This window comes from Lonchura striata, chromosome 8, assembly GCF_046129695.1.
Source record: "Lonchura striata isolate bLonStr1 chromosome 8, bLonStr1.mat, whole genome shotgun sequence".
Lineage (NCBI taxonomy): Eukaryota > Metazoa > Chordata > Aves > Passeriformes > Estrildidae > Lonchura > Lonchura striata.
In genome coordinates, this window is record NC_134610.1 from 5,548,180 (window position 1) to 5,569,893 (window position 21,714).

The 21,714-nt window shown below is 40.6% G+C and overlaps 1 protein-coding gene across 1 annotated transcript in view; it reads left to right on the forward strand.

Moving 5' to 3' along the window:
• Positions 1 to 21,714, forward strand: part of LOC110480621 (von Willebrand factor D and EGF domain-containing protein) — a 166,571-nt gene that overhangs the window by 50,738 nt on the left and 94,119 nt on the right. The window contains 4 exon segments of the mRNA XM_077784840.1: positions 7,734 to 7,823; positions 9,034 to 9,169; positions 13,447 to 13,664; positions 16,655 to 16,728. Of these exon segments, the coding sequence (XP_077640966.1) occupies positions 7,734 to 7,823; positions 9,034 to 9,169; positions 13,447 to 13,664; positions 16,655 to 16,728 (518 nt within the window).

Consider the following 21,714-nt stretch of genomic DNA (forward strand, 5'->3'; position numbering starts at 1 on the left):
TGTGCACTCAGTAATTTTTATATCCACGGACCAGAGACACAATAACATCTTTTCACAGGAAAAATAAAATATTATACATTTTAAAATAGAGGGAGATTCATTTTATGGGTTTTTTTCCACATTGTTCTGCCTCTCTGATTCCAAACTCCTGGTTCAATAGCATACTGAAAGATAGAGTTCATTACAAAACAATCTTTAAGAAGTATATTTGATGGCTTACACAGCAACAATGATCTGATCTCAACAACAACAACAAAACAGAAAACAATACAGATGTGAAAAAAATTGACTGGTGTATGAATTCATGGCCTTTTACAGTACAGAAACAAGACTTTTAAATTTAAATTATGTTCATAACTTTTATGGGCAGAGGGACATTAGTGATGCTACAGCAAACAGAATAAATAGGGATAATGTCCTGGTGTTAAAAGTAGGTTGGAAATAGTCTTCACATTTTGCACCTCTTTTTTGAGATCATGGAATCATAAAATACCAGCCCAAACAGAGGGTTTAATGTTCATCTGGTTTACATTTTCTTGGCAAAAGTATAGTTTAGACAAGACAGCCCAGTGCCCTTTCCTGCTGAACCTGAAGTGTCTGATGTTGGGAAATCCACAACTGCTGAGATTACTCCAATGTATAACTGTTCTCAGTGTGAAAAAAAAATATTTTTGTGTTGAATCTGAATTTTCCTTCATCTTTTCCATGTTACTACTTGTAAAAAGGGACCCTCCATCTTCTTTGTATCCACTCTTTAAAAGCTGAACATGGTGATGAGGTTTCCCCTAAGCCTCCTTTTGTCAAGGCTGGATGAACCCAGTTCTCTCAACCTTTCATCACATGGCAGCTTCCCAGGCCTTGGCTCATCTTTGTGGCTCTTCTCTGCACCCTCTCCAGCCTGCCCACGATTTTCCAGATGTGGCCTGAGAAATGCTGATTGAGATAATGATTTCTTTAGCCCAGTTCAGAATCTGACTGATGATGCTCTCACATGTTACGAGGAAGATAATTCTGCCAATTTGAGATAAGTTTGTGCTATGAAGAGATATTCTCCTCCAAATTATTTCACTTGCAATCACTTCAAATCTTGTTTTAACAGTCCTGAGATATTCAGAGAAAATATGGTTCTGTTAACAAGTAGCACTGCCAAATCTTTATAAGACTATTTTATTGTATTAAGTTTCCAGTAAGCCCTTCTTTGTCCTCTGCTGAAACTATGTGTTTAATTTAGTGATTTTAGTGAGATTAAAATATTCCCTTCCTTGTTAGACTTCTTTAAAGGTCTTCATGTCCTATTAGACTAATTGTAATTATCCATAAATCATCACAGGTGAAAACCAAGCAATAAAGCTGCAGCTGAGAATTCAGTTTTACAAAATAAAAAGTTTAAAAAACCATCTCACTGTTTGCCATCCCAGGCTGGGTGTCTAACAGGAGTCAAAAGGGAGAAGACTCTCACCTCCCATGGTGTAAATCTGAAGAAGTTTAGTGTTTGTAGGGCTACCCTAGAGGAAAGTTGATGCCACTGAAAGGGGAATCAAATCCTGGCACCAAACTCTGCCACACAGAGAAAATGGGTAACCTGCCCAAGGAAGATGCAGATGGAAGAATACTCTCTCAGGCAGCAGCAGAGGGAGGCCAGATTCACACTGATAAAAGCTGTATGAGAGAGGAGACAATAAATCAAGAGGACTTTCCAGTACTTTTCCCCTTCTCCATGCAGAGCCCAATGGCAGCATCCCCAAGCATCACTGCCAGGGTGCAGGAGGGGCATTCAAGGCAGAATTTGTCCCCCAGGACAGAGAATTTGCAGCATTTTGAAAACTACTTGCCTTTTTTGAACTTTTTTAACTCATTATCTCTACCTGCACAATAACCTGCATTTGGTTCCACACATTCATGGCCTGAAATCAGCATCTTCTCTGTTCCTTTCTTGACAAAAAAAAAGCCACAGTCAGGCAAGACAATTTTGTTTTACATCATTTTTTGGGTGGTTGATGTCAATGCTATTCTTTGTAAAAATGTCTCCAGGTAATAGGTCAGTCACATAATGGAATAGCTATTGATATATTTTAATACACAGTCAAACCTTAGAGAAGAGTTGAGATTTACCAGCCAACATTCCTGAACTTGTATTGACTAAACAGCCAGTTATTTTTAATAGCCATCATGTGTCCTTTCTTCCCCCATCTTTAGGTTCCAATTTTGTTATTTCAGACAGTAATGCTGGAAGCATAATGTTCATGTAGCTATTGCAGTCTTAAATAAATCTATAACATGCCACTATTTTTCTATAAGCTCTGAAAGAAGCCTACTCCATCTGATATGAAAATCCTGGCATTCCTAAGCCTTATTTATGTGATAGTGACAGAGGTCATTTCATTCCTCGAGGCACAGCCATCTATAAATTATAGCAGCACACTGTGAGTAATGAGTTATGCTAAGAAAGAAAGGTGTTTAGAAGAAAACTGTGCAGATTTTGCTCAGCACAGCAATCCAAAAGTTCACACGGTGAGGAGCAATTGTCACCCTACATAAACCATGGTTCTCGCTGTAAAATAAGAATGTTTAAGTAAAACCAGCCTTTCTGAGCTCTGTGAGAGAAGTGGCTGCTTTGCATGGCACTCTGCAACAAAAGGAGATTATGTCAAAGCCAAAAAGATAGCAAATTATTGCCTCAATATATAAAATAACAATTTTTCCCTCACAAGGGAAAAAGTGTGAAATTTCATAGAGTGGTTTGGATTGGAAGAGAGCCCAAAGATCATCCAGTTCCAACCCCCCTCCAAGGGCAGGGACACCTTCTGCTGGGCCAGGGTGCTCCATACCCCATCCCAGCTGGCCTAAAATACCTCCAGTGAGGAGGCAAGAGATCTTACAGTCCTGTTGTTCTTGGTCCTGAAGAAAGCCAGACCTTGCAGAGCCCTTACACTTCATGTCTCAAGGAAACAGGATTTTGTCTTGTTGCCAGCACTTCTAAGACATGTCCCAGTTCAGCCCAGGGGAGAGAAGCAGCTCATTCCAGATGATGGATTCACTACATTTATTGCACTTAGACAAAAATCCTGGGCATATGGGCTCATAAATGTTAAATCATGTGAAGTCTGTACCTGTGGAAATACTCAAGCACTTAGGAGGCAGTCTTGAGGGTTTGCCCCTTCTCCTCTCCCAGATATAGCAAGGTTTCATCCTACAGACCCCCAGGCAGCACTGGCTCTCAGCATCTCCCCTTTGGGGTCACTTTGTGCCCTTGGCTCAGCTCTCACTGGCTCAGACTCGGTCACTGCCCAGTTCAGAGGGTTGCACCAGCATCTGGACTCCAAAGTGACAAAGTGGCATTTCCCCTACTTAAGTACTAATCCCCTCCCAGCCACTGGATTTGTCAAAATCAACAACAGGAATAGGAAGACCTGCCTGTTTGTAGGTCACAGCCGAGTTTACAATTTCTCCCTCAACCTTCAGGTAGAAAATGAGAAGCATCCCTGCAGAAACAGAACTCTAAGTGAACTTGAACAGAGATTTTTAAAGCAGAAAGGGTCAGAGAGTTGATGAGCAAAACTCTGCAGATGATAAAACACCTTACTATTACCCTGGGAAAATTTCCTTCCTTAGCAGAATGATGACCCAGAGGCAGCTTCCACACCCTGCCTGGCTGTGTGACAGCTGGGAAGAGCTGCCTCCTTCCTGCACAGCCAGCAGCAGAGTGAGCAGAGCTGGACTGCCCGCAGTGCCAGGTCACACAGCTGCACCTGCTCCCCCCTCGCCACAGCCAACAGCCCTCACAGGGAGTGATTTGTGTTCTAAAGCTGCAAGGTCTAGTTCATTAATTAAATCAAAGACAGATTCTCCCTACTTTCCCCTTCCTGCTAACCCTTCTGGAAAGCCTTCCCAGAGACTTTGTTCCTGCCCCTGTCTGTAAATACCTACAGCCAGATCATTTTCTCAAGCTAATGAGAACTATTTTTCTTTTCTTCCAGCTTCCCTAGAAATGTCATCCCTCAGTTCTCCTCATCCTTTGCTCTTTTCATCAAGGCTGTAAGAGTGGTGACTCCAGGTTTTTCTAGCCCCAGCCCATTAGTGTTTAATGGAAGAGGCAATGGCAGCTGCAGTGCCCCACAGCCATCAGGAGACACCTTTCACCTGGCCTGGTGGTTCCCTTCACTGCAGGAATGTCACCTGTGTCTCAGCCCTGCAGCCCCAGGCTGGATACACCTACAGCAGGGTGACCCAAACCTACAGCAGGGTGACCTAAACCTATGGCAGGGTGACCCACACCTACAGCAGGGTGACCCACACCTACATCAGGGTGACCCAAGCCCAGGGGTGATCATCACCCTCAGACTGGCACCTGCACCTTCCAGCAGCACCCAGATTGCCCTGCTGAGGGCATGGCCAGCAGGAGGGCACCCTAAAAGCTTCCTTATGGAGCTCCCCACAGCTGCCTTTTAACTGAACCCTTGTATGGGCACAGGGGGTGATGCTGATGGAGAGGACCCATGGCAAAGCTGGATCTGCTGGCAAACTTCCCCATCCATGCCCCAGCCTGGGCTCTCCACACTGCATTCAGATTTAATTAGGGGGAAAGGTGAAATTGAAGAAATTATTATTGTCAAAATAAGTAGAAACAACTATTTGGAGGAAACTTGAATTCTGAAATCTATAGGGGAAAATACCCACATTTTAATGCACAAGTTATTAAGGAGAAATTTTCTGGGGATGGTGACAGGCCCTAGTATTAAAATATTCTCCTAAATTGTTTCACAGAACTCACCAAATTAATGACTGACTCCTGCTTTTAGCTAAAGAAGCTGCCCATGGGGTTCATGTCAAAATTTTTACAATTCTGTTTAAGCCCATGAAGTGGAGGAATCTGTTCCAACATACATGAAGGAAGGCATTTCTTACCTAAAAGAGCCTTTCTTGGTAAGAGTTTTGTGCCTAGAAGAAGCTTTCTGCACTGTGGGAATTTTTCCAGCACACAGGGAAAACAAAGCATCCCATGTTAAGAAGCAATGCAGTCATCCTGTCCAAGGGCACCCTTTAAAAGAGATGATGAAAAAATAGAATTTGACTTTTTTTTTTTTTTTTTAACAGATCCAATGAGTTTGTGGAAAAATACTTCCTAACTTGTCACGGCCATCAGCATACTGCTGTCAGTGGTGCTTTTATCTCTTTGCTTTAAAAAGGCTGCATCCTGAGATGGTTGTAGGGGGGGAAGAGAAAAAGAGAAAGAAAAAGTTGATTACTGAAGTGCCAAAAAAAAGAGTTAGTATTTAGCTGAAGGCAAAAAAACTCTCCTCCTTGGGATGACTATCATAATTATGTGACAGACTGTCAACCTGTAGCTCAGTATCTGATGAACATATCTGCTGATTGTGAGGTGTGCACTCAACAAGGGTGGGAATTATATAAAAGACAGAAATAAAATGAAAATTGTAATTGCTGTTGGTACATTTTGAATTTTTAAAGTTTGTGCCGACCTCCAAAAGCACTGATGATTGAGCTGGGATGCACTGATAGTCCACAGATGTCTCTGTGTATCATTAAGGAATAAATTTTTATTTGAGTGTTTGGTGCTTTATCAATAAGATACAGCTCTAAAATACACATGAGAGGAAATACAGTGAGGCTGGGTTCTGGTATTTGCCCAGATCTCATTCTGGGGAAGATCCCCAGGCCATGCCTCTGTCAGTGCTGGGCATCCCTGTGCCAGTCCCTGGCAGCTGCAGCTCCCTCCCTGGCACAAACATTCATTGGGGAACCTCAGTGTGAACATTTTTTGGTTAAAAACACTGAAACCAAAAGTGCAAACAGCCCAGTGAGAGCAAATCCCTCATCTGCAATGCAGGTGCATGTGATCTGCTCAGTGAGCTCTGCAAGGGGTTGGGGCTCTTTGGTTTTGGTAGGGGAATGTGCATTATCTGAATTTGGTAGGGGAATGTGCATTACCTGAACCCTTTCTCTGTTGTCACTGCCTTGCCAGATCCTGATTTTGCAGATTCTCACAGTGGCAGCAGCAGGAGAAGCTGCAGGAGTGTGATCAACACTCACTGTCTGCCTTCCCAGCTGAAGAACTGTTTTGAAAAGTCTGTAAACTGAACACGAGCCTGTAGGGAAGGATTTGAGATAATAAATATCTAATGATAACAGGGGCTTATTACCTTGAGGAGACAACAACTTGCTCTCCTTCAGAGGCAAGCTGGATAACTATGAAATATCTGAGGAATTTTAACTGTGAAGTGTCTCTGTGAGGTGAGATCTGTGTCTGTTTTTCCCCCAGTACACCCAGTATGACCTCAAGGCTTCCATCTTGTTAATGTAAAAAATGACACCATTTTCACTGGGCCAAACTGTCTGGAGCTGTCTGCAAGAGAGTGAGAAAAATTGTGAAGGTAAAAACATCCCAAAAGGCACATAAGCCTGGGACTGAGCTGAACTGGAAAGAATCCACTTGAAGAGCACAGAAAACACTTGTTTTTCCCCACAGCCCTACAAAAGACCCTGTATTGCAGGTGGGGAATTTCTGCTGTGCACAAATGAGGTAGGAAAGAGGATTCTTCAGTTTGCAGGAAACTCATGACTTGATGGTAATGAGGAGGGATTTTTAGGGTGCTAAAAGGAATATTGCAGGCTGTTATGACCACATGGATCTGGGAATATCCTGGTGTAGAACCTGCTTTGCAGGTAGTGGTCACGAGGGTCATGCAGGTGAGAGCTACAAGCATCAGCATGGCCAGTGAGTGATGCTGGAAAATCTATCCAAAAGCATTTGTTATAATGGAAAATAAATTGGATTGGTCCAGTTCTTCCTTGTGGGTTACTTGAGGCTTAAAAAAGGCAGATATAAATATGTCATCTGAGTATCTGGAATTTGATTTAATATGTCACAATCTGTTATTCCTTTTCCAAGAAGACTAAAAAAAAATATTCAGAACTACAGTTTTAGAGTCTATTGTCATTTGCTTTAAGGAAAATTTCTGTATTTTACTCTTACGATCCTAGAAATGATTTTTGCAATTTGGTTTTTCTGAAACCAATGAAACATTTAGTTGGCAGATGGTGTGCAGGCTCAGCAGAGATAAAAGTTGTGTGGCTGTGCTAGGAATACAACATAAGTGTCCTGGTACATTGTGTTTGGAGGAGTTTTTATTTGGATGAATTTTCTTATTTTTTCTTAATACAATATAAACCCTGTAGGCACATCTGCATCATCTTTTATAAAACAATAAGGGGGAAAAAAGAAGCCTCTCTTATTGCTGACAAAGTTTCTGAGACTGGATGACTGTTAAACAAATTTACATTTTAAAATAAAAGGCTTTCAAACATGGTACAGAGAGAAGATATTTGATCCAGTGGACAGGCTGGAGTCTGGGATCCCAAGAGCACATGTCTGAATTCTGACAGTGACATCTGTGAACAATATCATTCTTCCTTAGCAAAAGGAGTCAAAATCACAAACCAAGGTGTTTAAAAACTGCAGAAGAAAACACATTGTAAGCATAAAGTGTTATTAATTCTTGAGACAAAAGCCATACTTCTTTGCTTATTAAATGCATCAAAAATTCTTCCAAATCTCAAAATTTATACATAAACATTCTCAAAGCCCAAATCCCCAAAATATATCTCAGCAGGAGAATGAAAGCTTAAAAACTCTGAGCAACAGGAGGATGCATAATTATACAAATGTTATTCAAGAAATGCTCTAGCACATGCTGTTTATTTATTTATTACAGGTCTTTTGCACCGTCACAGCTTTTAGGAGGGGCACTCCTGAGCAGCAGTCACTGCCTGAGGACAGCAAAGGTTTCTATGCTGGGATTAAGGTAACACCCATGGCCCGGAGTCACTGACTAGGGAATATTTGAAAACCATGATGAAGAAACATTAGTCTTGATGAAGAAACATTAATCACAAGCAGTGCTGTTCACTTTGAGAAAATGGCTTTCAGTTTGTCTGTCAAACACCCCTGAAGCACCACTGGCACCATGTGCAGGTGTGGAAACTGATGTGTCACAAAGTATGAGCAAATTGCAAGTAAATGTGCCCTGAACATCTCTGGGGGTTTTGTGTGATGGGAAGACATACCTACAAACCTTCAGGGATGCACAATTCTGTTGTAACTAAACCAGAGCAAAGTGAAGACAAAATATGAATTTTTCTCCATCATCTTGTTACGGTCAGGCATTACAAAACAGAAGTTGTTGAAGATAAATTCACTGAGAGCAAGGACCAGGTCTAATCCCACTCAAGGATTAGGCTGTTAGCCTGGCAGCCCATGAGATTTTGGGATCTTCTGAGTGTTCATGCCTCCATGAAAGGGGTTTCAAACATCTGGCAACCCATTCTGAAGAATAGCTTCTGGGAAATTTTTTTAAATGTCAGAATCCTCCAGGGAGTGGAAATTCCCATTTCCGACTATCCCTGAATGCTATCTCTGCTCTTTTCCCAGGACAATGGGCAGACAGAAAAGGCACAATCCCAGCTCTGCCCCTGGGGATAGGAGTCTCCAAACCTGTAATATTTTATGTTCAGAGCAATTCTTCCTGCCATAGCAGGGAAGGGGAATTGGTGAAAAATTGGAATTATTTTGCACCTGGTGCAGACTACAAACATGGAGTCCATGACCATGGGGTTATGTCAGACTTTATGCCGAGCTCCTATAAACCAGGGATATTAAAAATTAAATAAATTCTACAATATTATTCTCAGGCTTAATAAAAGTTGGCTTTCTGATTTGGAGATGAGAAGCAATGACACATTATATATGGGAGATGAAAACATTTTCTTAATTGCCAAAAATGTATGCTAAAGTATGTTAACAGCAATTTTACCTTACAAAGTTGAAGATCACTATTGCAAAATTTATTATTATTAAGAAGAGTATGATAAAGATTATTATTATTTTGCAAGTAATCATATATCTTAATAATTGGTTAAAACCACTTCAGACTTCATAGATGTCTACATTACCTGATTAATCTGTCATCATTCATGCTTGTCAAAATGATCTTAGAGTTGTTTTCTTATTTCCAGTTTTTACCAGAGTCACTAGAAATTGCAGAGGATGGCAAGGAGCATGTTTTGACTGTCCTGAGCACGGTGCCCATTGCCTGTCCTGGGCAGGATGATTCCTGTAAAATGACTTTGCAACTAAGTACTGAGGACTTGGGTAAGAGTTTTACATATTGACATCAAATCAATGTGATCGCTTTTTCCAGTATGTAAGTTACAATGAATTCTAATAGAAAATATTATATATAAATAATAACAAAGGGCAGAAACCATTAAATCAACAAACTAGGCCATATTTTTATCTGCAAAATAAAACAGCTGATTATATCTGACAGATTTTTGAGAGAAAAGAACCCTAAAGCCATAAATATAACTAGCAATAACCTGAACAGTAGTCTGTTGAGATTTATGTATGAAATAACTGAGAGTAGAAGAACTTATTTTAAATTCCAGGAGCGTAAAATTCCATTTTTAAGTTTTTTTTGTAGCAGGAATGTTCTTAGGTAGAATAATTTCATTAATTATCAATAAAAAGCTCCCCTGCAGATTTATTATTCAGTCAATGCATAGTGAAGGCTTTTTTCTTTCTTTTGCTGGCTTATAGTTTTTATCTTAATACAGAAGGAAAAAAATCATTCTTGTGCTTATGTATTATTCTCTTTCTAAACATTTAGGAATTTTTTTTATTTTATTAACTTTAAAACTTTGACAATGTCACTGAGAAAACTCTTGTCCTTTTACTCAGTAAATGTTGTCTTCAAGTCAATCGGGTGGAATACCCTTCCTGCCTAAAGGTGGCACGTAGGTATTTACTTTCCATTTGCACTAAATAAAACACCCAACCTTTTTTCTAACAAGTCACTTCTTTCTTTTCCTTAAGTGACTCAATGAGAAAAATTTTTAGAGATAGGATTACAGCTGCAGTTTCTCTACCCACAGAAAGCCAGCTCTAAAAAATGTTGGCAAAACCCAGATAGGTCCTGATATTTTTCTCTTTTTAATTCCCTTTCCTAGCTCTCCTCACCACCAGCCAAGTGCTTAGACAGAAGAAAGAAAAATAATTTAAATGGTATCATAACACAATGAACTTAAACTGAGCAGAACCTTATGGTTCCAGCAGCTGTGTTGGCTCTTGTACATGAAGTACTTTGCATTTCTCCATGGCTCAGTGCTGCTCTTGGCTTGGAGTCTGGGCTGCTCCATCAGGAAAACATCCTCTGAGCTCGTGGGAATGGATTTCCTTGGATAGCCAGGTGGAGGAAAGGCTGCCTCACACTGAGGGACTGGGATGTGTGCTGGGACATCTCCACAGACCCCAAGCAGCTCAGACACTGAGGGTCAGACAGGAATTAGTCCCAGTCAAGGCCATTCGTTTAACTCATGTTTTTTAGGCATCCATCAAGACTGTCAGAATCACACTGAGAAAACTGGCCAGGAGCTCTCAGGCTGGGGAGGCTGAGCTCAGCACACTGGACTGAGACTGACCCCTTCACCAAGGTCTCCTCCAGTCCCACAGTGTGCACTTGACTGGAAGAAAGAGAGGATGCAGCACTTGCAGAAGCAGCTCTATTTTTAAGCTGTCAACTGGCTTGATGTGTTGGTGTCAGGAGAAAAGTACAGCTCGTCCAATTAACTCGTGTTTGAAGGAAGTTGTCACTGAAGTGGAAAATTTCTGTTAGTCTCAATCAACTCATTTCTGCAGCTTAAACTAAACCCAGCTCTAGCCCTTGGTTGCTCCATCCTGAGGCTGTTTCCTGGGATGACACTCGGGCTGTTATCTATTGAGCTATCTATATGTACTTAAGGCTGAGGATCTGCTGCTGGGTGTCTGCACAACCACGTTTGCTCTGAGCCTTTATTGTCTTTAGGGCCCATTAGTTTATCTGAAGGAACACTGCAGGCTTCTGAAAAATGTGTGCTGGCCACAGTGCTGGAAATTAAAAATAAAAACCATTTTAGCTGCGATTCGTTTATATGGAATAAATTAACTGACAAGCTCCTTGTCTGACTGAATCCATATAACTACACTGTTGTGCTAATTATGTAGGGAATAAGTGATAAGAAAGCTAATTACAAGCACAGAAATATCTCTCCAAGTTCAGACAATATCATAATGAATGCCAAGGCACAGCAGAGCCACTGGAGTTCGGCTTCTGTTAAGTTTATCGCTACTATTTTGACAAGATGATTTTCTTTGATTTTACACTTTTGTTCTGGGTTTTGAGCACAGCTCATGGGGCTGTAATGGCAATAACTATTCCTCATGGAAACCTCCAATTTAATTGAATCAAGAACCTTGAAAATGAGCCAGGACTTTTCTATAAGATGTGAGGTGAGGCAGCCTTTAAGGATTTGATATGACAGATAATATGTCATTAATATCTGTAGATTTTAGTTCAGTTTCCATAGTACTGTAGAGGGTTAATTTAAGTTATATTTCATGAGATTTTCCCATAAGGAATAGGACAGTGATTATTTGATTGTGTTAGAAATGCCATCTTAAAATACTTTAATACCATCTCTAGAAATTATTAAGCAATTCTACAAATGGGAAGAATGGTATAAAAAGCACTTATTTTGATACCAGAAAATCATTTCTTTTCATCTCAGATTAAATTTAGGGCCAACATTTCCAGAACTTTATTCTTATCTGGTGACAATTAGTGGTCTGTGAGAGAAAACTAAGTATTCCTCAAGAAACACTGTAAGTCATGAAATCAGCACTTAGATTCTGACTGGCTTCAGTGGGACCACAGTTTCATTTCCTATCAACAAAAGGATTCATGAAAGCTTGAGTGGCTTCTTGAGAAATAAATGCACACTGAATCCAGTGCAGACCGGATGGCTCAGAACTAAATGCTATCATAATTCGGTGTAAGGGAAAACACACCTATGGAAATAAAAATCCAGGTTTACCTGAGACCTCAGCAGAAAGAGTCAGGATCTGAGAGAAGTGGATGCTGCCATTCTGACTGTGTGTAGAGGTTTCTTTAGAAAAGAAAGATACAGTGCAGTGCTATTGTCACACTGAATTTGTCACACACATCATTTCTCTACCCACCGCAGATGCTGACATAACCAGTATCTCCATAGCTATTATTTTTCCTCATTTTTAGTGAATTTATCAGCACAATACTTCTGTGAAGGATACAAATAAAACTATCATCATTTGGGACTGGGAAGCAAAACACCATAACATAACTAAGCCAAAAAATACAAATACAGACCTGCTGCATTTGCCTTGCTGTTGTGGATCCATAGTTCACCAAAAACTTACTCAAGAACACTCCCTTTTCACATCAAAACACCTGTTTATTTTAAATTAAATAACTCCCAGCAGATATCTCCTTATCCTCCAGACAGTGTAAGAGAATTGTTTTCCAGAAACACAGATTTATCTCTTTGTCATGAGAACGACTTGTCTTCATTCACTGGGCATGGACCCACAAAGATAACACCATTGTCCCAGAAATATTAGCACCTGTGGAAAAATAGACACCACTGAGTTTTTAGTAAACTTTGGGGATAAAAAGGCAGCACAGTGAAGACTGCAGGGAGATGCCAGATTCAGTCACAAATGTCTTCATGCAAAGCCCATCTGGTTCCAAGTTGTCTTGCTTTGAAAAGACAAGTGTCTGCTAAGGAAGGCAGGAGCCTTCCTTGAAATGGAATAATTCCTCCAAATTATTATAATTTTGAAACTAAAGGGGCTCTCAGCAAAGATATGAGAATAGGAATAACCGTGCTTTACTAGGAGAATTAAAAAAAATAAAATTCAATAGTAAAAGAAAAAGCAAACCACTGCCAGAGTCACAATACAACCTGACCCCCTGTGTGTCAGGGAGGTGGCAGCAGTCCCATTCCAGGGTGGCTCAGCCCTTCTGCAGTGCCAGCTGTGCTTCTGCTGGAGCAGGATCCTGCACAAGGGGGGAGTTTTCCTCTGGAGCTCCAGGGCTGGGGGAGATGGGCCTGAGCTCCTCTGGGAATGCAGGGGAAGGAAGCTGCTCCTCTGGGAATGCAGGGGGAAGAAAGCTGCTCCTCTGGGAATGCAGGGGGCAAAGGCTGCTGTGCTGTTCCCAGGTCAGATTGTATCCAGGTAGGAATGCTCGGCTCCCCCGCCCTGGGTGGAGCATCTCTCCATGGGATGATGGAATTTTCTCAGCCATGCAGGGACACTCACTGGCCCATTAACAGCAGATATCTCCAGGAGGGAGGATTGGTTGTGGAAAAGATAAAGAAAACTACCCAATAACCAGAAGAGAACTGTCCCACCTCTAGCAGATGACAAATAGAATACATACCCCAGCTAAATCTTTCGACCTAAGACCCAAGGCATGCGTGTCCTGGAACAAGAAGCGTTTGTGCTGAACAGAACGCAGGGTGTGGGCGGTGCATTTGGTGACTTGTCAGACTCTGTGTTGGTGTTCTCTCCAGGCAGGCAGGTCCCAGGGCCCCCAGACATCGCCCTCTCAGCCTGCCAGGTGGATCTGCTGCCGGAGCCCTGCTCGGGGAGCAGCTGTGCAGCAGCCACGGTGACGGTGACAGCCGTGACGGACTTTGCGCAGGACGGGAACCGTGTCAGCAGCATCCGCACCCACCCAGATGCACCAAGGGATTCGCTCTGGAGGGATTACACACCCAGGGATGTGAAGGTTAGTACCTGAAATTGGTTGGAAAATGTGGCAAATCTAACTAAAAGTCTTTTATTTTATTTTTTTTCTTTCCTTTTTTTTATTTTTTGCCTTTCTTTTCCAAAGAAAATAAAATTTTAGGATGATTGTTATAATGGTTTGGGTTGGAAGAGACCTTAAAGATAATCCAGTTTCACTCCCTGCCATGGGCAGGGACCCTTCCACTATCCCAGGTTGCTCCAAGCCCCATCCAATCTGGCCTTGGACACTCCCAGGGAAGGGGCAGCCTCAGCTTCTCTGGGCTCCCTGTGCCAGGGCCTCCCCATCCCCACAATAAAGAATTTTTTTCCTAATATCTGATATAACCCTGCCCTCTGTCAGCAGAGTAAAGCAAAACAGTCACTTCACACACCAAGAAAATTAACATGGAATCCCCTGTGATTTGACAGATTTAGGTTTGATTATTAGTCAGCCCATCAGTAAGGCCAAGAGGTGGAACACTGGAGTGCTTCTGTCCACTGAAAAAGGGGAGAGGGAGAACATGGGTTAGGGAACAAGCCCCTTTTTGAGAAGGAGGAAGGGGGAAACTGAGAGTTTGGAGAACATTTTCTGAAAAAGCAGAGGAAAGGCAGAGCCTCAGAAAGGAGAGAGGAGAAGAGGATTCAGCAGTGCCATGTTCAATTTGTGACTGCCATGAATTGCCAGGACACTTTCAATAACACGTGGCTGCTCCATCTCTTCATTTATACCACTACAAAATGTCCAAAATAAAAAAAAAATAAAATGAAAAAAAAAAAAAAAGCAATCAGGAAGGCAAGCCCCACTTTCCCTGTAGAAAGCCTGGCTGAGTGATGTGGTGAGCAAGGACCAGCCCTTTCTCCATGAAGTTATTTCAGGACCTCAGCTGGGAGGTTTGAGAGCTGTAATCGCACTGCCCCAAAACATTAACCAGAGCACAGATTTGACTGAGCTAAATTTCTCAGAGCAGGGGCACATCCAAACTTAAATAACTGAAAACAACCTCCCAGTGAAATCCACAAATTCCCTGCCCTATTTTTTGTGGATTTTGTCATGAAAGAATAAGATTAAACTGGACCAAAATAATGTTTGTCTTCAAAGGTAAAATGCCTAGCATGGATGTATAACATTTTATCTCCAGAACTGGCTTCTTTTTAAGATTCTTAAAACAGAAATTACAGCTAATTCAGCATCGTGCACTCATACACTTATATTTTTTTCTTGAAATTACAAATTCTTTCATTAAAATATGAAGATATATCAAGTGTGAAATTGAATATATCAATTTTAATAATAAATTCCATTTATCTCTGTTAAAACTTGATCTATGGTAACATAATAGGCAATACTTCCCTTCCCCCCATTTTCCCATTGCTACTTTGTAGTTAATTAGAGGCCTTAATGTAAGAGTTCTTGCAACATAGCAAGAAAAACTCCATGTATTGAAATCCACATAATCTTTAATCCTTCTGACTTGTTCAGATATTTTTGATTTATCTGAAAATTGAACAGAAATGGTGGGCAGAACATCCTGATACCTGTAAATGGGATTTCCTCATTAAACTACTCCTGCCTCCAACCAGGAATTGTGTCTTCTGCTGACATCATGCAAGAAGGAGCAGAGCAGGAAGGGCCACATGTATTTGCTTGTGCTAAGTTTTTACTTAGGAAGTGTGAGGCTGTGGAGAAAATGGGAAAATTCTGACACTCTTCATATCACAGTAAATCCAAATGATACAGCTGACTCCAAATCAAAAAGTTGTTCAAAGAGGGATTCATTTTTTCAGTCCTCAAGACCATCATTCTAAAAGTTTGGTGTGCCAGACACAGGTGAACATCTAAGTGTTTCTGTGTCATGGTTAAGGGGCATTTTGAAATACAGATGATGTATTGCTACAGGTGAGGAATGCTGTCAGGAACTGAAGTTCTATCTTCGCCCTCTAATTCATTTATTTAATTTCACTCCTGTTCCCAAAAGCCAAGTTCTGCTTTGTCACTGAAAGACTGCACAGGGATATAGCAGCCATCCTTCTTCCCTGCTCCATGGATCCTGGTAGAACTAACTGAAGTGCACCTCTGGACTCCTCATGGGCAGGGAGGGAGCAAAGAATTAACAGCCCTGGCCAAGAATCAGTCTGTCAGGATGGATAATGGAAAAAACATAACACTCCATCACTCCCACCAGTATGACTGGGAGCTCTTCATATCACAAATCACTACAGAACCCAGTCCTGCATTTTTGGGAGCTGGTCAGCAGAGCACTCAGCCGTTCAAAAAACACCCTCATGAGCAGAGCTGGCACTGCCTGAGATTCAGGTGTCACAGCTGCAGAGCCCTGCCTCTGCTTCTGCAGCCACATCTGCTCCCTGCTCCTCACAGCTCCTCTGTGACCCAGCTGGTGCCCAAGCAGTCGAGGGCTGATGCAGATGAAGATCTCTGTAGCTGTAATAGATCCTTTCCTGTTTCACCCACATAAAGCAGAGTGGTTTGGAGCCTCCTCATCAATATCTGATCAATATCCACATCAAATAGATAAATCAGCCATTCAGATGCTGTAATGGGAAATCCGAGGTCAAGTTAGGGGACTGGCAGCTACTACTAAAACATGCTAACGTTACTTAACTACAGCATACCTTTTTACCATACTTCAGGCATTAAAATTAGTACAATTTAATGAGCACCCTATTCTCTGGTAATTTCAGTGAATTATCTGCTCTTTAGCAAAAAGTTTTAATAAAAGACTTCAGCTTTTACCAAATAAAGGAAGACATTACATCAGATGAACAGGAACACTTTGAACTGCCTCATTGGCTATGATTAAACTCTGTTATTTGAAATTGAAGCCTATTTTGTCCCCATCTGCAATCATGTTTCAGAAGTCAGATTGTAGTTTGCACTTAACCCATGAATCTGCCCCTAATGTTTTGTGAGGAACAGTAATGAAGGAAAACTGCTGTGTAGACTGTATTCATTATACATTTCATTTTAACTAGGTCACAGTTCGAGACCTCCCAACAGGGAACTGCTACTCTTTCACTGATCCACACATTATCACATTTGATGGATGGTGAGTATTTTACTTTGAAATAATTTGGCTCAATTACTGCAGCTATCAGTTTCTGGATGTAGCATGCATTTGGGTTTACATTAGAATATCAAAAAAAACATTGAAGAGGTTTGCTTACAATGAGGAATGTACTCCTTCAACAGCACAAGTGGTTTCCTTCCAGCTGTGTACTCCTTTTAACAAAAGGACTAGAAATGGATTAATCTCTCAAAAGCAATGGCTTTGAGTCTGAATAATTTTTACAACACAAAGGTCAGGTTCTAAAAAGTTCTTCAAATAGAACCATCACAAGTGGTTTGTGAGGATGTCTACACCACAAGTCATTGTGTTAGGGACACCCCAGTGCCACCCAAGTGACACATTATGTCACCAGGGCAGCACAGCACACCCAGGAGTTCAGCAACATCTGCTGCAAAAGCACTAATCAGAAGGATGCTCTTGATTTCTTCTGTTTCCAGAGCTGATTTATGTCCAGCTGGAGTTGACAGACATAAACATAGTTGAAAAACCCCAAAAAGATAGCTGTAACGTCCCAGATAAAAAAAGTGCAGAAATTATAAGTGCCAAATGTCAGAAGGAGAATGCAAAAATAAAGTTTTACATCCTCCTGTAGTGTCCAAATGTCCTCCTGATTTACCCAGCAATAAGCTGCTTAAAGATTACTGAGCCAAAGTGGTGCCTTTGTGTTTGACAGCCTGTACTGTATAGAACTTTTCCACATTTAACTCCCCTAATCGTTCATTAATCTGTTTAGCCCAGCTAACTGGCATCACTGAATTTTTTTTTAAATTTGCACCTGGCCTATTTGATCCAATGTTGCAAATATTTCAGATGACATTCCAACTTTGTCATTCCACCATTAACCTCCTGATGGCACAGACAATGACTTTGGGTGCACAGCATGCACAAGGGCTTGGCAGGTGTGAATTTCTGCTATCCTGATATCCCAATTTCAGTCCAACATGCTCTGGAGGTGACGTCTGAAATTATGTCAAAGCTGGAAAATCTGCTGATGAACTGTCAGTAAGAAAGGCAGTGACTCCATTAAAGGTTGCACTTCTGCTTCTAACAGAGAATTCACATAAATTGGGCAGTCTGAGAGGAGATTAACTCTGCTTATCCGTGGTTTCCCAGTCCCCCTTCTGCTTTGCTGAACAGCATTTAAATGTGGCCAGGAACTTGTTTCATACAAGTTTGGGTGCTTTTTTTGCTTAAGAAGATTCATTAGAGCTGCAAGAGGTTCAAAGGTATTCCCATACCTCATGTAGCTGCAATTACTTCAACTCTGGGATATTAAACTAGATCAGAGTATTATTTCAAACCTCTCTATACATTTATATTCCAAAATACTCCCTTTTGATTTAGGGCTGGGAACAGGCAGTGATCTGTCAGATTCTTGGGTTTAGGGAGTTATAAATAGCTGAAAAATACCTCTTGGAATGGGGACACCCTTCCAGCCATGAAGCACATTTTTACATTGCTTCCATGGGGGAAAAAAAAAGGTCTAAAACCAAATAAAGCAATTTTATCTGAATAACTCGTTTTTTAATCCTATTGTTGATATCACACAGAAATGCTTCTAAGCAATTTATGCTCTGTTCTGACCCAGGGAGTTTGGAAAAACCCATCTGTCTGTGTCATCCTGCCTCAGAGTCACACAGACTCAAAAAAGGAAAAACCCAGGATCACCTTGGCCCCTCAAAAGCTGCATTTTGTTCCTTGTGGAAAAACATTCACCACTGTTCTGTCCAGTGCAGCTTTAAATGAGCCACACTGATAAGACTTCCTCCATCTCAATAACTAGGTTATTTCCCTAAGATGTATCAGTTCTTGATATTCAGCCAAGTTTCTTACCCATCATTTCACAGTCCCATTACTCCTATTTATATTCCCATTTATTATTGTAAATAATTTCTCTTTCAATTATTATAATGATTAGGCTATCTTATTGCACATCAGTTAAGCAACTTCTCTGATTGCCTGTCCAAAAAAATTGTTACCACGTTAGCAAAGTATTTTAAAGCTCTGTCTTTAAGGAGTGAGGAAAGCAATTCCTGCTTCTGTCCTGGTACAAAACTATAATCTGAAGGCAAAGGCTGACACAGAGGTCTGGAAGGGAAGCATTCCTCTTTTTTCATGGAAGGGAATCTGGTGGGAAAATGTGTTTGAAATGAGAACCTTTATGTGGTTTCAAAATTTAAATTAAATTCATTAAAAAAATTAAAATTTGACTTCAACAAAAATATTTATTTGAATAAATTTGGAAAATTGAAAAATGGTACAAAAAATAAAAGACTGGAAGTGTTTTGCTTATTGGCAGTACAATTTTCTTACTGAAACGGCCACTTCCAATGTAATTTTAACTTCTATTGTAATATTTCCAATGGTTTTAATCTGACATAGTGAGCTCACATTACATCTGAGGTAGTTAGCTATTCATTAGACAACTGAAATACCCAACTCCCACTCCTTAATAACACTCCCCTTTCCTGTGCCTCCTGCTAATATATGTCTGTAGGAATATTTATCTTGCAATCTTTTCATTCTTTTCACCAAAGGCAGTGACTGAAAATCAAAGAAGAATGTGTCATATTTTACAGCATAAGCACAATCAATTTGTGTATATTGGAGCGTAGATGTGAAATAATGTTAATTATACCAGCTAAAATCCAGAGAGAGCACTTCCTTTTATAGCAAAGTACCTTCTAAATTAAACAAATGTGAAAGCCTGGTAAAGCAAAAGTATAGCCCTCATTACTGGTTATGGCACATTATAAATATAAAAGCTTTTCACGCCATAAATCGCAGATTCTTAAATATGAAGTACTAGCTTAAAACTAAATATGCAGAAAATCCTTTTAGGGCAAAGTAAAAAGGAATTTTTTTTCTTTTTTTCTTTTATTGGGGAACTATATACATCATTTATGTTATTTTGCATTTTGCCTAACAAAAAAAAAAAGGTTAAAAGATTTTTCAGACGTCTCAAAAATTTACACTAATCTATATTATCACAGCAGTATCATCACCAAGGAAATGGCAGCATTTGCCTGTTGGCTTTAATGGCTTTCATCACAGGAGCCCACAGCTAAGTCCTGGGCATGAGTAGCCCTGCCAGGTGCTGTGGTTTTGATAGTCTTCAGCAGTTTGGTTGTCCCCAGGCATCCAGTGCCTGCTGAATACAATCCAACATCTGCTCTGAGAACAACGTGGTGGGACGAACACTCTGAAAGCAGAGAACGTCCTTCAGGGTCACCCAGCTCTTCATAGGGTCAAGCCTACCACAAAATAGTTCCTAGTAGCAAAGAAAGAAGGAGCCTGGAGCGCCATGCCAACAAATCAAATCATTTGGTGGCAAAGCTGTGGTGGAAAACCTTCAGGAAAGGCCACAAAAAACACTGAATTAACACAAAGGTAAAGTGCAGTTTGGTGGAGAGGAAGTGCAGGATGGGAGTTAATTGAACACTACTAGGAAGTCGTTGTTTACATATGTCTGTACCCCCTTCTGTCCCTCTCTTATGATTTACCAACAGAAATTATTCCTCTAGAAGCTCACTGCCATCAACAATCACTCAAGCCATGACTTTGTGCCAGGACAAGAACTTGCTTCCCCCCTTGGAAAACAATCTAAGCACACAGAGGGGGGGGAGGGAAGCCCTTTTCATCCAGTCTGCCCACTGCTGCAGACTATCAGGGAAGCAGGATGGGGAAGTGCACTGTGGAGGGAGATTTAGACACAAACAGTGGTGCCTGGTTCACAAGGAACACGCAGAACTCCCTCGTGCAAGAGTTGCTCTGAGCCTACTTCAGGCATTTAGTAATACAGGCAACTCTAAGGTTGTCCAAAGAATCATTATCACAATTACAGTTGTATAAACATCACAGAAGTTTACCTGACTACATCCAATTATCCATTCAACTGACTCGAAGGTGCCTGAAAGCTCTGATTTAGGCACAGTGCAGGTTCATTATGTGCTATGCAATCTATGCCATGACTTAATTGAAGGACTCAGAGTGACTTCCAGGAGGGCTGGATTGGATCCACTGTCAGTGATTATTAAGCAATAAATAGCTCCCCTGACTGCAATGACATTTATATGCATATGCAAAAAAGAGCCTTCTTTACCAGACAGAGATGATTAGTCTGGGTACAGCCAGCCTGATGCCTGATTTCCCATCAGCCTCCTTAAACACAGATTCTGGAGAAGGAACCTGTGGAAGGTGCTCTCACAAAATATCCTCTTTCTCCCCCACAAAGATATACAAATGGAGTGAGTACTAGAGGTTGAAAGAGATTATCTATTTTTTATGTTGTCTTTAGTTCTGATCAATCTTAGCAGCAGCATCTATGAGGTGTAATACAGGATTTATGTATCTGATTAGAAAATAGGATGAGACAGAACCATTCAATATCTTATCACTTTATGGCCAACCTAAGTTTTTCAAGATGAAAGATAAAGTCAGATGTTTTTTCTATCAGAGAAAAGGAGCTGGAGTTTAAATTTTTTACTGTGTTTTAAGCTACAAAGTTATCTATAGCTTTTTTTTCTGAAGAGGAGCAAAACACAGAAATATGCATGTGAAAAAGTCAGTTTGCAAGCCATTTGTTCCTCTGCATAAGAAACATTAATGGCCTGAAACAATGTGGATGTTTGTATGGCACTGTTTTAAAAATAATCCTATTACTTAGCAGAAACATTTTATACATTCCTTCTAATGCTTTATATTGTAGAAAATAATAAAGCTTCTTATTATAAGCATATAGTTTAGTTTCCATATTAGTTCATTTCATAAAAATTTATGAAATTAACTAATATGGAATTGCAGCGCCTTAAAAGAAAGCAGAATAATCCATTGTTTTTAAAGATTGAAGCTGGCTTATAGGGGGAAAACATCAACAACAAATATTAAGTATATGGCTACTATATCCTTTTATATAAGAGAATAAAAAAAGAGTGAGAATGAGACAAGTTTATGGAGTGAGAGCAC